At 54.4% G+C, this 13,029-nt stretch overlaps 6 protein-coding genes across 6 annotated transcripts; 2 read left to right on the top strand and 4 right to left on the bottom strand.

The window, feature by feature from the left end:
- Positions 1-7: 7 nt before the first annotated feature.
- On the bottom strand, positions 8-3,327 carry B0H18DRAFT_993448 (oligomeric complex COG6; the record flags this gene model as incomplete). The annotated part of the gene is made up of 10 exons (XM_048045197.1): positions 8-471; positions 530-598; positions 674-1,027; positions 1,081-1,156; positions 1,217-1,353; positions 1,405-1,726; positions 1,774-1,941; positions 2,016-2,213; positions 2,264-2,394; positions 2,917-3,327. 10 exons carry the CDS (start codon positions 3,322-3,324, stop codon positions 142-144), a joined length of 2,193 nt encoding a protein of 730 aa, XP_047896240.1. The 3' UTR covers positions 8-141.
- A 73-nt stretch (positions 3,328-3,400) lies between these two features.
- B0H18DRAFT_134969 (cytochrome oxidase complex assembly protein 1-domain-containing protein) lies at positions 3,401-4,617 on the top strand. Its single transcript, XM_048036796.1, has 5 exons — positions 3,401-3,747; positions 3,804-4,022; positions 4,074-4,128; positions 4,177-4,236; positions 4,287-4,617. The coding sequence occupies exons 1-5, from the start codon at positions 3,529-3,531 to the stop codon at positions 4,346-4,348; spliced, it is 615 nt and encodes a 204-aa protein (XP_047896239.1). The 5' UTR covers positions 3,401-3,528; the 3' UTR covers positions 4,349-4,617.
- On the bottom strand, positions 4,559-6,460 carry B0H18DRAFT_1145313 (pyruvate dehydrogenase e1 component alpha subunit; the record flags this gene model as incomplete). The annotated part of the gene is made up of 8 exons (XM_048035682.1): positions 6,100-6,460; positions 5,778-6,044; positions 5,375-5,713; positions 5,187-5,315; positions 5,020-5,138; positions 4,829-4,958; positions 4,627-4,773; positions 4,559-4,573 (listed from the first exon to the last, which is right to left on the bottom strand). Exons 1-8 carry the CDS (start codon positions 6,148-6,150, stop codon positions 4,559-4,561), a joined length of 1,197 nt encoding a protein of 398 aa, XP_047896238.1. The 5' UTR covers positions 6,151-6,460.
- B0H18DRAFT_993441 (uncharacterized protein) lies at positions 6,222-7,241 on the bottom strand. Its single transcript, XM_048045196.1, has 7 exons — positions 7,146-7,241; positions 7,037-7,074; positions 6,902-6,961; positions 6,836-6,840; positions 6,756-6,775; positions 6,453-6,697; positions 6,222-6,397 (listed from the first exon to the last, which is right to left on the bottom strand). Exons 1-6 carry the CDS (start codon positions 7,177-7,179, stop codon positions 6,507-6,509), a joined length of 348 nt encoding a protein of 115 aa, XP_047896237.1. The 5' UTR covers positions 7,180-7,241; the 3' UTR covers positions 6,222-6,397; positions 6,453-6,506.
- A 50-nt stretch (positions 7,242-7,291) lies between these two features.
- Positions 7,292-10,503, top strand: B0H18DRAFT_134829 (ARM repeat-containing protein). Its single transcript, XM_048036795.1, has 12 exons — positions 7,292-7,512; positions 7,564-7,673; positions 7,729-7,967; positions 8,106-8,369; positions 8,425-8,518; positions 8,576-8,645; positions 8,702-8,850; positions 8,906-9,060; positions 9,114-9,428; positions 9,483-9,649; positions 9,706-9,874; positions 9,934-10,503. The coding sequence occupies exons 1-12, from the start codon at positions 7,403-7,405 to the stop codon at positions 10,294-10,296; spliced, it is 2,205 nt and encodes a 734-aa protein (XP_047896236.1). The 5' UTR covers positions 7,292-7,402; the 3' UTR covers positions 10,297-10,503.
- Positions 10,504-10,642: 139 nt separating this feature from the next.
- B0H18DRAFT_1083827 (methylenetetrahydrofolate reduct) lies at positions 10,643-12,990 on the bottom strand (the record flags this gene model as incomplete). The annotated part of the gene is made up of 12 exons (XM_048031708.1): positions 10,643-10,819; positions 10,876-10,995; positions 11,051-11,422; positions 11,478-11,699; positions 11,754-11,942; positions 11,997-12,121; positions 12,171-12,326; positions 12,381-12,503; positions 12,552-12,597; positions 12,652-12,793; positions 12,838-12,854; positions 12,907-12,990. The coding sequence occupies 12 exons, from the start codon at positions 12,988-12,990 to the stop codon at positions 10,643-10,645; spliced, it is 1,773 nt and encodes a 590-aa protein (XP_047896235.1).
- Between the last annotated feature and the right edge of the window lie 39 nt (positions 12,991-13,029).

The following is a 13,029-nucleotide window of genomic DNA, read 5'->3' as shown; positions in this document are numbered from 1 at the left end:
AAAGGCTGCCTATTACCAGCCATCGATTCGCTAAAATCCTATTAAATCGTCTGACGTAGGAACCACCCTTGATATTTTTCGCCGTCCGTCCGGGTTCGTCTCTCACACCGCGCGCCACGTCCTGGCAGATCTCTACTTGCCCTAGCCAGTCCGCCCACCCTGCCCGTCGTCCTGCAGCCCAAATATCTGCCAGAGTAGGTGCACCTGCCCAAACGGCCGCTCGCTCCCTAGCAGCGTCGCCGCCGCCTCGTACCTGTTCTCCGGCCTACGCACCTCCTCGCAGACGCGCTGATATGCCTCTGCCAAGCGCTGCAATGCCGCTTGATGCACTCGCGTCGCCAGGCTCTGCAGTGTCAGCTGCGACAAACGTGGCGACTCGACGACGCCCGGTCCGGAAAGCCAGCGAGAGAATTCGCGCAGTGCTGTCTGCAGCCGAGAGGTCTGTGTCGCGGGGATGCGCGACAGGGGTTCCTGTGAGATAGCATGACTTCATCAGTATGGTGATTCCCAAATCTTTGGCGCAACATACACTCGGATGACGACCCTCAATCGCTGCGACCACGTCGTGTAGCCCCGCCTCCTTTGAAAGATTCCTATACTGATCCGGCCACGCGCGACCAACACGCGTCGCAGGTCAGTCCAATAACCTAAACAGTGCACCGCAGATACCCACATGTTCCTCTGTCAGCTGCAGCACCTTAGTCTCGACGAGACCCTGAATGACGCCTTGCTTCTCTGCGGTGAACCGGAACGGCTCGATGACGCCCTGCAGATATGCCAACGTGTTCAGCACGAAGACTGATTTGTCCCAGGTTGGTCGATGCTTCCTCTTCTCTTCCGAAGACGTCATGCACGTTTCAATCGCGGGGTCGACCATCTTGTCCATGATATCCCTGAACCCCGCGACCAGTTGTTCCTCGGTCTCGTCCCCCATCAAAGACGAGTCGTACACGACCATTATCTCGCGCAGCACTTGTGCATGGTCGAGGATAATTAGGGGCGGCGAGACGCTGGTGTCGTCTAAGTCCTACACGTTGGTCAATTCAGCTGATTCCGATGCATCGGCGTCATTGCACCTACAGGTGGAACACGAAGAAGTGACCTGCCCTGAGTGTCAATTGAATCAAAGAACACCTCAAATGCCATATCCGTCATTCTACGCAATCATGCAGTCAGGACGGTATACGTCATAGACTATGTATGACACGCGACGTACTCTTTTAAGGCTTTTGACAAGACTGCTTCTTCCCCGATGGTCCGCTGCATCGTCAGCATGTAGAATTGCAGTAGGTTCGCGATCTTGTAGGATGTGATACTGCTTTCCTGCGAGCGCACGGTCTGCTGCACTCTGACCTACGATCAAAATCCGTCATCTTATGACATCGTAAGCTTCGTTTCACAAACCTTCAGCGGTGTACACAGCTTTCCAACCGCAGCGTCCATGAGTTCGCCCATCCATTCTTCCTCCACGCTCGCAGCGAATCTCCGAATACTACCGACCATTCTCCTGTCCCCTCGGACACCGAAGAGGCTCTCCAAAAATTCTCTTTCGGCCGCGATAGCCTGATGAACCCACGCAAGCATGTCGCCAACGTACCGGAGCGGGTCATGCGCATGCATCTCGATGGGGCGTGGCAACCCGCCAGGCCCACCGCGAGTCAACGCGTTGGTGAAGGCCGTGAGTAGTGTGTCTTGTCTCGTATGGGATAGGTACGTGAGAGCCTCGCTGCGCCATGCTCAGTGGCCATAAACAATCACTGGTTTGAGACATACGTTATAAGTTCTGTGCGCTCTCGAAGCCTGCGCACGGCCTCGCGCATAGAAGGGCCGACTTCCAGCTGGGCATCACGCCCCATTTGCCGGAACTCGAAGCAGCACCAGCGGAATATCTTCTGATACGCCTGCTCCAGGTAGCTGGATGTGGCAGACAGAATATCCACCCTAGACACGCCAGACGGCCGGTCGATCAATTCGGACTTCTCCTTAAACAAGGACGAACAATTGGCGAGACGCACCCTGCTGGGGTCGGCCCATCTTCCCCCGTCATCAGCACACGGCAATCGTCTCGAATTTTCTCCGCCTTATCCATTGCCCGGAAGAAGCGTTTGTCGACGGGGACATCTCTCGACGTCAATGCCTCCTTCTCTTCCTCATCCAGCGTGAATCGGCCTAACAACAGCGAAACGATGGACTGGCGCGTTGTGATGACTTGCCTGGAATCATATGAGCAGGATTTCGCATGGGGAATGCACACGACATTGACCTTTCCTCGCGCAGACTTCCAGCTCGGTCAAGCAGGGACTTACACGCGTCATTGGTATCGTCCAATTGTGTTTGCGCCTCATCACAGCGCACGCGCATGGCGCTCAGGTGTTCTTGTAAGGTGTCTAGTTGCTACAGTGATGAGCATGAGTGATACATACGATGTGGATGTGATAGGACAGTCATATCGGAAGGCAGAAAGTGGAAAGTGGGCCGATGACCAAGGAGTGCCTTTGCGCGGCTAAGTGGGTTCGAGAGGTCTCTCAGAGAATCCTCTCGAAGGTATAGCCCGGACAGGCTGGGTGAGAGAATGCTGACCTATACACAGTTGAGCTTCAACATCAGCAGAGTAGGAGTGTTCTGAGACGTACTCAGGCCTTCCATCCTCTTGTATTCGTGCTCTTGTGCCGATGCTCTGGACTGGATGTAGGGATGTACTTTCGCTCTTCTGGTACATACCAGCAGACCAACCTCTCGCCGCCTGGAAGCGCAAACCATCAAGTCGAGAGTGATAGTCGCACGACATGCAAGCATGGGCCCTGCCTTGTCCCAGGAGGCTTATATGTGTACGGTCCGATACAAAGCTCGGGGAGGTCGTCCACGAATCGTTTCACAGCCAAAAAAATCCAGAAAAGTGTAATGGGCCCAACATACCTTATCTACCTCTCCGAAAGCCTTCAGGAACTTGCGACTCGAGTCCGCAAGTCTGCTCTCGACGTCACGTCTGAGGTTCCTGCGTGCCCTTGCCGCGATGTCACCAGGAAGAGGGTCCGCAACACGCACACCGTTTACTGCGGGCTTGGATTTCACGTCGCCGTCTTCGATATCGTCTAGTTGAGCATCATCGCCATCTCGGCTCACGTCCCTGCCCTTTGCGGGCGGATACGCGACCGGCAATGGAGCATAGAGCTCAGAGAGCGTCTGGAGCGCTTCGCGGGTAGCTCCATCCTCGAAGTTCGCGCCTAGTACCTTGTAGAGTCGTAAAGCAATTGGGTTCTGGGGCTGAGGAGAGGAGGTGGAAGCGTGCCGGGAGGGAGAGGAAGACACGGTGGCTGCACTCATGGTACGCGATTGATGCAGGCGCCCACAGCCGCGACGCGTCGTGATGTGCGCGTGACGCGTCTGGCGCGTCGAGGACGTCCGACCCGCGTCCGACACAGTTCTCCTCAAAAAGCACGCCTATGAACTGAGTACTGAAATCTCCAAAGCGACTGCTAATAGGCAACGACGACTTGGGACTCTACTGTGCAGCTTTCTCTAGTTACCATGTCCTCGATCTCTCAGCCTCTCACGTCCGCGTTTGCCCGGCGATGTTTAGCCAGCCATAGGTCTTCATTCGCGAACAGTGCGAGGTCCTACGCGAATACCTCCCAAATCCCAAAGGCTCCTCCTCTGAAGGACCTTCCTCCACCAGAGTCCTTCACCGAAGCATCCAAACCAAGGCAATACTACAAGCGACCTGAGCGAGATCTCCCTCCACTTGAGGTAAGCTCACATGCGTATGCTCCTAGTCACTCAGACTAACAAACTGTCAAATGCAGAGAAGATGGCCTGTAGTCCTCGCTTTCGCTACGGTGGGAGTGGGTGCGTGGGCGCTGTTCCTAGCATGGAGTAAGAACCAGGAGAAGCTCTCGAGCTCTGTCATGCGGCAAGTCATGGAGACCGTCCGCGACAGCGCAGAACTCAAGGAGATCCTGGGCGAGGCCATACGCCCTGAGCCCGTTTGGTGGCTGAATGGAGACCCTTGGATCAATGGCTCGGTACGTCTATGCTTTCGCGAACGGGGAGAATGCCCTTCATACCCGGTGTAGATTCGCCTGATGCAGGGTAACGTCGACCTGAGCTTCAGGCTGAAAGGTCACAAGCGTACGTTGGTCGCCACTGTTATATGGAGGTAGCTCACAGTGATGCCAGGCGCCGGCACGCTCTACTTCACGAGTATTAGGAAGGCGAAGGGCGAACCATTCACAATTCGTGAGTGCATTTGTATTCACAGCCTGTCATGCCGCTTACAGCTATCGCAGTGCGATTCAAGGTCATCGCGGACGATGGCACAGTTGTCGATGTACCAGGAGGCGGCCTGTAGCATCCAACCATAATAACCACTACACTATCGCACTCCACTGAAAATTATCCGGCCGTGCCACACCAGGCTTCAAGAATCGCAGGCAATGCCTCGCTAGCCGGAAGGATGCACGCGAAGAGTCCAAGACTAGCACATGGCATCTATATTACTGTACCATAATAACGACAACATAACGACGACCGACCCAGATCACCTCCACCATCGTGCCAATCAATAGACGTGGATCTGCCATGACGGTCAGCGACGAATATCGGATGACACCGATGGACTGTGCTTACCTCCTCCCGCTCGCGACCGCGCATGAACGGGGGCTCGGTGCCCTTGGCGTAGATGTCGGTCCACATCTTGTCTTCCTCAGGGAACGGCGAAGCCTTCGCCTCCTCAACAGCAGCGTCGACATCCGCCTTCGCCTGCTTGTCGATTTTCTGCACCACGCATTCAGTTAGGGGCTCAGTCAAGGCGCAAAACGTCTCGACAGACCTTCATGTCCTCCTCGTTCGCAAGACCCCACTCCTCAATGTAGCGCTGGAGACCGCGAATGGGATCGTGCGTGCTACGCATGCGCTGGACCTCGTCACGGGTACGGTAGGTCGTTCCAGGATCGGACATCCTGTAAACAAGGGAGTGTAAGATGAGGTCAATGTTCACTCAAAGAGTGCAAGCAGACGCACGAGTGACCACCGTAACGGTAGGTAACAAACTCCAGGAGAATGGGTCCATTGCCGTTCACCACCCAGTCCTTGGTGTGCTGAACGGCCTTCATGACCGCAAGGACATCCATACCATTGCACTGAAAGAGACGTCAGACGCGTCGCCCGAGGATGCAAACTGGACTGACCTGGATACCCGGGATCAAGTCACCACGAGTGTAGTACTGGGTGTTGGACGAGCTACGCTCCGCGGAAGTACCCATACCGTACTTGTTGTTCTCGCAGACGAAGATACACGGCAGGTTCCACAACTTCGCCTACATTCACATATCCACGTCAGCGCCCCAGCAAGTTGCAGAGCTTTCTCCAGACACACCATGTTGAACGACTCGAACACCTGACCCTGGTTGCTCGCACCGTCACCATACATGGTGTACGTCGCGACGGGCTTCTCTAAGTACTTAGCCGCGAACGCCAGGCCCGCGCCAAGCGGGACCTGTGCGCCGACGATACCATGCCCACCCTGGAAAGACTCCGTGAAGACGTGCATGGAGCCACCCTTGCCCTTCGAGATACCACACTGACGGCCGAGCAGCTCGCCGATGAGACCGACGACGCTGCCGCCGCGCAGCAGTGCGAAGGGATGTGTGCGGTAGGAAGAGATGATGTTGTCGTCGGGGGTCAGGGAGTTGGCCATGCCGACCGAAACGGCTTCCTATCGTATCGCGTCCAGGCGTAAATACATCTTTGAAGCCGGGCATAGTTGGTCATGAACATACCTGGCCAATGGCAAGATGGCAGAACCCACGAATAAGCTTCTGCTTGTAGAGGGCATCTGCGGCTTGCTCCATGCGACGGACAGTAGCCATATCCTTGTAGATCCTGAGGAGCGACTCCTTCGTCACGGTCATGTCGAGGTCGGGAGTTTCGGTCCTGTAGCTGTGGAAGGAGTCTTCGTGGAGCTTGACCGCGAAGGGCTCGGAGTGCGACGCATCCTCCTGCAGGGTGGTTGAGTCCGCTGATGTCTGAAGGGTGCGGGCGAAGGGCTGGGAACGGCCAGTGTTAGCGTGTGCACATCCATTTAGTCTCAGAGAGACGCACAATTTTACGCGCACGGGCGATGCCAGTCCGTAACCGTGCAAGGGAGGCCATGGTGGAAGGAGTGAAAGGGGATGGCGGTCGTGTCGCTGGCAGAGGTAAATGGGCAAGACGCGGGACGCGTGCCGAGAAACGCTTCGGGTAAAATCGTCACGCCACCTTCACTGCTCGGTCGATCCATGGCCGCCGCTCTCAAACCACTCCCACCCAGCTGAGAAAAATGTGCAAGCAAACATTCAGCGAGGCACCGTTCTGACTCTATACGCATTCCAAGCGGATCGCCTTATCCCCCACGGCGCATCTACCATTACATCATGAAGTCTACGATCTGCAGGCTAAGTAGCGCGTACACATACAAGGTACAACGAACTTTGCTTCGGACACACTCTACTTTCCACTCCTTGAGATGATTAGGCTTTCTGGTCTCGGGCGAGGATGTCTTCGACGCGCTTGACCTTCGAATCGTTGCCAGTACCAAACTCAATCTCCTTGTCCACGCGAGTGCCGATTCGAATGTCGGTCGCTATGCGAGGAGCACCCTTGGCGTGTACAGCGGCATGGCAATCGTGAATAGCTTGCATGACTGTCGACCAAGGGCCTTCTGTGATCAATTGCGATATGAGAAGGTGAAGATGTTGTGCATGATCGCGGTGACCCACCTAGATTAGTTCCGTACCCGCTAAGTGAGGCAAGGCCAGTTGAACACCATCCTCGTCGTATAGTCATGCGAATGACTCACTGCATCTGCAACGCGGCTCCTTGTAAACTACGGGGCTCAAATGGGCGAATGAAAGCCAACGCCTACCTTGAACTTCAGCCCGGTCTTCTCGAGCACCCTGACGCACTCAGCCACATACTCAGCGACCTACAGCAAATGTACGTGCGCGTCACACATCAGTCTGCGATTTTCGCTGGAAGTGCAGTCTTGTGCATCACGTACCGATGGCTCTCCTGTGCCCATTGGCACTAAGCAGAAGTCTGCCCGCCCGTGGTTAGACGTCGCAGGACAATCATCGGAGCCGACGTCGACTACGCCGAGTACCGCGCACCTGCTACGGCGTAAAGATCTTCGCCTTGGGTCATTCTGTTGGTGATAGTATGGCGAATGTGTGGTCAACCAGGTCGAGGGGTTCAGGGGAGGAGCGCGACCCATCTCATCTCACGCGTCGGCCCGCTCGATCGCGCTCAACGAGTGGCTGAACCTCCTGAGCGTCCACTATCCACAGTCCAAGCGGCTGTTCTAGCCCGAGTACTGTGTACATACATCTGCAATGAACATTCGCCTCCCATATAGCAACCGTTCATCATGACTGTCCACGCCGTAAATCTTGCCCTGCTGAAGCGCGCAAAGAACTCAGTCATTGGCAACCCAACGGCCAAACTTGCCTTGGCACACGATGATACGTTCATAGCTGCGTAAGTAACCGAGCTATTGTGGGCCATCCAAACAAATTGATGGCATGCCAGACTTGTAGACTGCGTCGGCAACCCACTCTTCACGGGGGACCCCCAGGCTCTGGCTGCGCACGATGAAGTACGCATAGAGGCAGCGCATGTTATCGCCTCCCTGTCTTACGGTGCGTATCGTCCGAAGTTTGTGAGGTCGAGGTCGACTAATGATAGTGTTCACAGGATCCTCGGATGCCCTGCGCACTCTCTTGAGGTTCAACGCACACCAAGCTTTCCTGTACGCCATCTCGGTTTTCCAGCCTACCGAACCTCCGAGACTCAAAGCCGCATTCGCGCGTGCACTGCGAGCTCTTGCGGTGGCAATCGCAGATGCTGTAGGCCCTTCGCAATGGGGGCTACGCAATGATGCTCCGGTTGATGTACGGAACGAAGCCAGGATGGCTCTTGACTACCTATTTCAGGTGAGTGCTCCCACTCTCGGCTGTCTGGACAACGGGTGAGCAGAGGAGACGCTGTTTACATCACCTCCCGGGCCACCTCGGCGTTCGTCAGCAGCGCCACATCGTTTTGAATTGAATAGTGCTGACTGTTGATATCAGGTTGATATCCTAGACATTTACTTGCCCCTCCTCACAGAGCCCTCGCTACAGACCAGCACACCTATCGCCCAGCTACTAGGATCCGCCGTCCGGAATGAGGAGCACCAGGCTGCTGTTGCCGACTGGCTACCGCCTGTCGAGCGTTTGAAAGAGGTCAAAGGGAAACGGGGATGGGAGAAGCTGGACGCCACGAAGTCACCGAGCAGACAAGGAGGCTGGGTGACGCGCCAGCTGACAGCTCTGTTGCAGAGGAAGGACAGCAAGGTATTGCTCAGCCGTCTGCACCGGGTGATCATCGCTGATAGTACCGCGATCCAAGGTGCAAGAAGCTGTTCTTGGAGCTGTCGCGTGTTTAGCGCGAGACAATCCTACAGTTGCGGCAGGGTTGGCGAAAGCATCGCCTGACCGAGAAGGTAATGCATCTTTGCAAAGGCTTCGAATTCACTCACTGACTGCGGCGGTGATTTCAGCAACATTGACACTCATACTTTCCTTCTGTCGGTCGCGTGTCACAGAAGTGCGTCTGTCTGCTTGTCATTGGTAAGAAGTCCATGGCTTCACGTAGCGTCACGCTAGTACCTGACGTTCATCTACAGCGCTACGCAGATCATACGGGCAGGATTCGGGAATTATGCATTGGCCGTGGACGACTCGCCCGTGTTGACCGTGATGTATGCAGTCAACCACTGCATCGAGTCCGAATCCGAGTCGCCGCACACGAGGACGAAAGCGTGCTTCACGTTATGTAAGTGGAACAGTTTGACAGAGTGGTCGAGATCTCGCTTACACCGGCTTTGTAGACAGACTCGTACGAGACAAGAAGGAACTCTGTGACATTGCTGAGCAGCGTGGAGCCCTTGACAAGCTCGCAAAGCTCATCAAGGACATAACACCCACGGATCAGAGCCCGGAATGGCAAGAAGACGAGCTCGAGAGCATATCCTGTCTCCGAGAGGTACGATCTTCCATGCAAAAGCTTTGTCCGCCTCCTCACAGCATTCACTCAAGGCTGCTTTCATGGCTGTTGCCGCGATCTCGCTCTTCCACGATAAAATCCGTTGCCAGGTGACGGATGGACTTGGATTAGTACCAGCAATACAGGTATCGCTTTCGCATCCCCACCTTGGAGTTCGTTACGCCGCGTGCCAGTGCGTGCGCTCGATCAGCCGATCAGTCGCTGTCCTGCGCACGAACATCGTTGATAGTGGGGTGGGCATGGCGGCGTACAGACTGTTCCAGAAGCAAGATGAAGATCGTCAAGTCACATTCGCCGCATCTTCTGTCGTGTGCAACCTTGTCAATGAATGTTCGCCGTTGCGCAACGTGGGTACCGGATCTGTTAATAATATACGTCAGATTGACAAGCGGTCACTGTAGGTATTGATAGACCAAGGTCTGCTTCCAAGGCTTGTGCAGCTATTTCACTCAGGCGACTCGAACCTCCGTTTGAACGCGTTGTGGGCCGTCAAGAACCTACTATACCATGCTTCTTCGGATGTGAAACGCAGAGTCATGGATGCCATCGGGTGGCATAATTTCGCGATGTCCGTCTATTCCTGCAATTATATACTCGAAAAATGCTAACTTTTGTCCTGCGCAGCTTGCTTATGGATCCGGATCCTACGATTCAGGAGCAGGCCTTCCATGTCGCACGCCACATAGCGGATAACACCGATGATGTCGAACTACTCTTCCATGAGTTAGGCTGTGACGTGTTGGGACTTGTAGCGATGGGCATGCAGTCGGAAAATGATGATGTATTGCACCAAGTACGTGAAGGAATCCTCAACAGTTGTATTACCTGACTAATTGATACTGACTTTACTAGGCTATCTGCGTACTAGCTAACATAGCCAACAGTCCAACGCGACAAGACAATATCCTTTCCAACGTGCGGCTTCTAGAGGCATTGAAGCAGTGCCTCACGGACAGTAAGGTGGAGGTTCGGCGTCCTGCCGTCGGCTGCATCCTCGAGCTCGTCAAGGCGAACCCACGCAGCCATAAGGCGTTGCATGATGTCGGCATCGATTCTACCTTACGGCATATCGGCGACTATGCTGGTAGTGCGATGAGTATGAGTCCAATAGTAAGGTATTCAGCGGGGCTGAACCTTTCTATGGAAGACGAAGTGAGGGAGAAGGCGCGCGAGGCTTTGCATTGGCTTGAGCACGGCGCGGAGATGTATATATAATGCAGCGCTACTTCCGCTGTATTTAATCGTATGTTGTGTACACTTGCTATCTAGCTGTCCAAATATGCTGTTCTATCATGTAGTTGTACTACCTATCTCGCGATGCTAGTATCCAGAGGATCGAGGAAACGAGTCCTCAAGCGCCCGTTTCGCACCGCTCAGCGCTCAGCCTGTAACTCGCTATGCGACCGTCCTCCCAAAGTCCCACTCTCTGAGGTCGCGTTTAGACTCTGCCTACGGGAGACTAGTAACTCGCCTCCTGATGCTCTTGTGACATTTTACGACAGGTGGTACAATAGTCAGGTATGAATGGCGTCGCCCGTCAGAATCACATTGGTATTACAGACTAGAAGACAGGATCATCTTTGAACAGGAATGACCACAGAGCAGAGGGATCCGAATAATCGTGATGAATGAGTGTCAATAACCACCGCTCATTCCGCACACTGTCCAAGAGCTTGCGTTCGTCGGAGTCCGGAGGAAAAAACGACGCCCATTCTTCCCAGATGGCGAAGGTCTCGTCCTGGATGATCCCACCCGTTGATGAGAAGTACTACCGTAGATGTGAGACAACCTTACCTTCCAGGAGAGGAACGATTCTTCCTCGATTATTGTCGTTTGAGCGACCTCTTTCCCGGGGAAGATACCCCATGTAACGGCATTCCTGCCTTCTTGTGACACCGTAGTGTGCAGTTCACCCTGGCAAAAGCTATGAGGTCGAGCGCCCCCTACCCAAGAAGTAGATATCTCGTACCGTAACGTTCCCCGCGTAGTAACCAACCCACCCTTCACCCTTCTCTCTGACCTTGCGCTCAATCCTCTCAAGATCCTTCTGCTCGACAAAGCATTCTACGAAGCACTTTTGATACACATATCCACCTCGCGGGCCCCAGCCCACTACCTCATCCGCCGAGCTCGCGCCGTTGATCGCAGGCTGCGAGCCAACGGTCCACCAACCATGCCTTGTCAGCCGTTCGAGATGTTCAATGATCATGAGGGACTCGGGAGAGAGGGGGGTAGAAGAAAATGGTGTCGTAGCAATCTTGGAATGGAGGTGGTGGAGAAACATGGTCGTGAGGTCCTCAAGCGTTCGAGGATTACCCCACTGCTCGAGTGCTTGGTTGCGCTGACGAGGAGATTTAACCCGACTGAACAAGCACCGTCAAGGAAAAGACACGCACAGATAGGAACGAGCTTCCCCAGAGATCAGTCTCACCGTAGGCGGGACTCTTGTAGTCTCCGAAACGACCATTTGGGAAGTCGTCCCAGCTGACGGCATTGTTCAGTTCGCCCTTGCCAGCCTCGCCCTCAGGCTGTGGGCCTGCCACAGCGAGGGAGACTGCTGCAGAATCTGCTGCGTGATGAGGAGTAATAGAACGTTCATCCGGTCCCACCAGCGTATCCTGGCACAATTGTTAGGTCTACTGACATGAATGCGGGAGAACATATCGGTGTACCGCAATGAGGTAATTTGCAGGTTTCGAACTTCCACCAACCCAGCGGAGATGCTCCAGGATGCGAACAACGCTCTTCTCCAGATTGAGCGTGCAGAAGAGCAATCCACGGATGTCACCGCTGGCGGTTATCTGTCGAATCATCTTGACAGCGAGGTCAACGCCATAATCTTTGACTTTCTGGTCGTCGTTCTACCGCGCGCCGCAGAGTCAATGACTGCCAATTCACTCAACTGATTAACGTACTCGTATTGAAACAAGATCAGCCATGAGCTCCGGAGGTACCCGCGCCCCACATAATTTGGTCATGCGCAGAAAGGATGCATACGTTTGAATGGGCATGATGCCCGGGATGATAGGTGCTGTGATACCTTTAGACTAATTAAGCATTGTCACGTCGAAGATAACCGAGTTATCTACCTTTCGCCCGCACTTTCTTGACCCAGGATAAAAAGCCATCGACGTCGTAGAACATTTGTGTGATAATGAAATCACCGCCAGCGTCGATCTTCTGCTTCAGGAAGTCTAGCTCTCCTTCCTCGCTGGTCTCCTTATCGGGATGTCCGTCCGGATAAGCTGCATAGACAGCCTGTCAGCATTGCTCCAATACAGTGCGAGAGCATAAGAGACCTGCCACGCCGACGCAGAAATCGGACGCAAATTCCGGCGTGGACTTGATGAAACGAACAAGGTCTACGGCATGCGTGAAGCGTGGGTCCGTAGGTATCCAGTGTTCTTGACCACGGGGAGGATCTACGAACACATCAATCTTGAGCAATCTCACTTAGTCATTCTCCGTACCTCCTCGCAGAGCTAGAACTGTCTCGATCCCACGTGCCTTTGCGTCCTGAAAAGACACCTCGGCGTCATGTCGATCATTGTGATAGAGACGCGAACGTACGCGCAATGCATCTTCAATCAAGCCCTGCTTCATGTTGGTACATGTCAGATGGAGAACAGTGTCGACACCATGGTCTGATTGAGTTATCCCTGCAAGCTCGAGACTCCTCTCTTTTGTATTTCCACCAGCACCCCATGTTATGCTCAATGCCAGGGGGCAAGGGTGACCAGGCGAGCTATACGAGACAGCAGATTCTCAAATCCCTGTCGTCTACCGCATCAGGAGCGAGTCTGGCGAACGTCGCGGTACACGGACCTGATCTGTCTTGGGCGGAAAGAACTCAAAGCTGAACCAGGGGCGATCCTTGTCATATCTCGCGATCTTCTCCGTGAGCTTCATCATGTTCACGTCTACGCGCGGACAGGGAGCGATGGTGGT

The sequence above is a fragment of the Fomitopsis serialis genome (assembly GCF_022376445.1).
Source record: "Fomitopsis serialis strain Sig1Antser10 chromosome Unknown B0H18scaffold_16, whole genome shotgun sequence".
Taxonomy (NCBI): Eukaryota; Fungi; Basidiomycota; class Agaricomycetes; order Polyporales; family Fomitopsidaceae; genus Fomitopsis; species Fomitopsis serialis.
This window is presented reverse-complemented; position numbering and strand designations above follow the sequence as displayed.

Coding starts and splice junctions, on each gene's coding strand:
- B0H18DRAFT_134969 (XM_048036796.1), top strand. CDS start 3,529: ATGTCCTCGATCTCTCAGCCTCTCACGTCCGCGTTTGCCCGGCGATGT. Junction 4,023..4,073: donor ACCCTTGGATCAATGGCTCG/GTACGTCTATGC, acceptor TACCCGGTGTAG/ATTCGCCTGATGCAGGGTAA. Junction 4,129..4,176: donor CAGGCTGAAAGGTCACAAGC/GTACGTTGGTCG, acceptor CAGTGATGCCAG/GCGCCGGCACGCTCTACTTC.
- B0H18DRAFT_993441 (XM_048045196.1), bottom strand. CDS start 7,179: ATGACCCAAGGCGAAGATCTTTACGCCGTAGCAG. Junction 6,962..7,036: donor TGGGCACAGGAGAGCCATCG/GTACGTGATGCA, acceptor CATTTGCTGTAG/GTCGCTGAGTATGTGGCTGA. Junction 6,698..6,755: donor CGGGTACGGAACTAATCTAG/GTGGGTCACCGC, acceptor AATTGATCACAG/AAGGCCCTTGGTCGACAGTC.
- B0H18DRAFT_134829 (XM_048036795.1), top strand. CDS start 7,403: ATGACTGTCCACGCCGTAAATCTTGCCCTGCTGAAGCGCGCAAAGAAC. Junction 8,370..8,424: donor TGCAGAGGAAGGACAGCAAG/GTATTGCTCAGC, acceptor CCGCGATCCAAG/GTGCAAGAAGCTGTTCTTGG. Junction 9,650..9,705: donor GGGTGGCATAATTTCGCGAT/GTCCGTCTATTC, acceptor TGTCCTGCGCAG/CTTGCTTATGGATCCGGATC.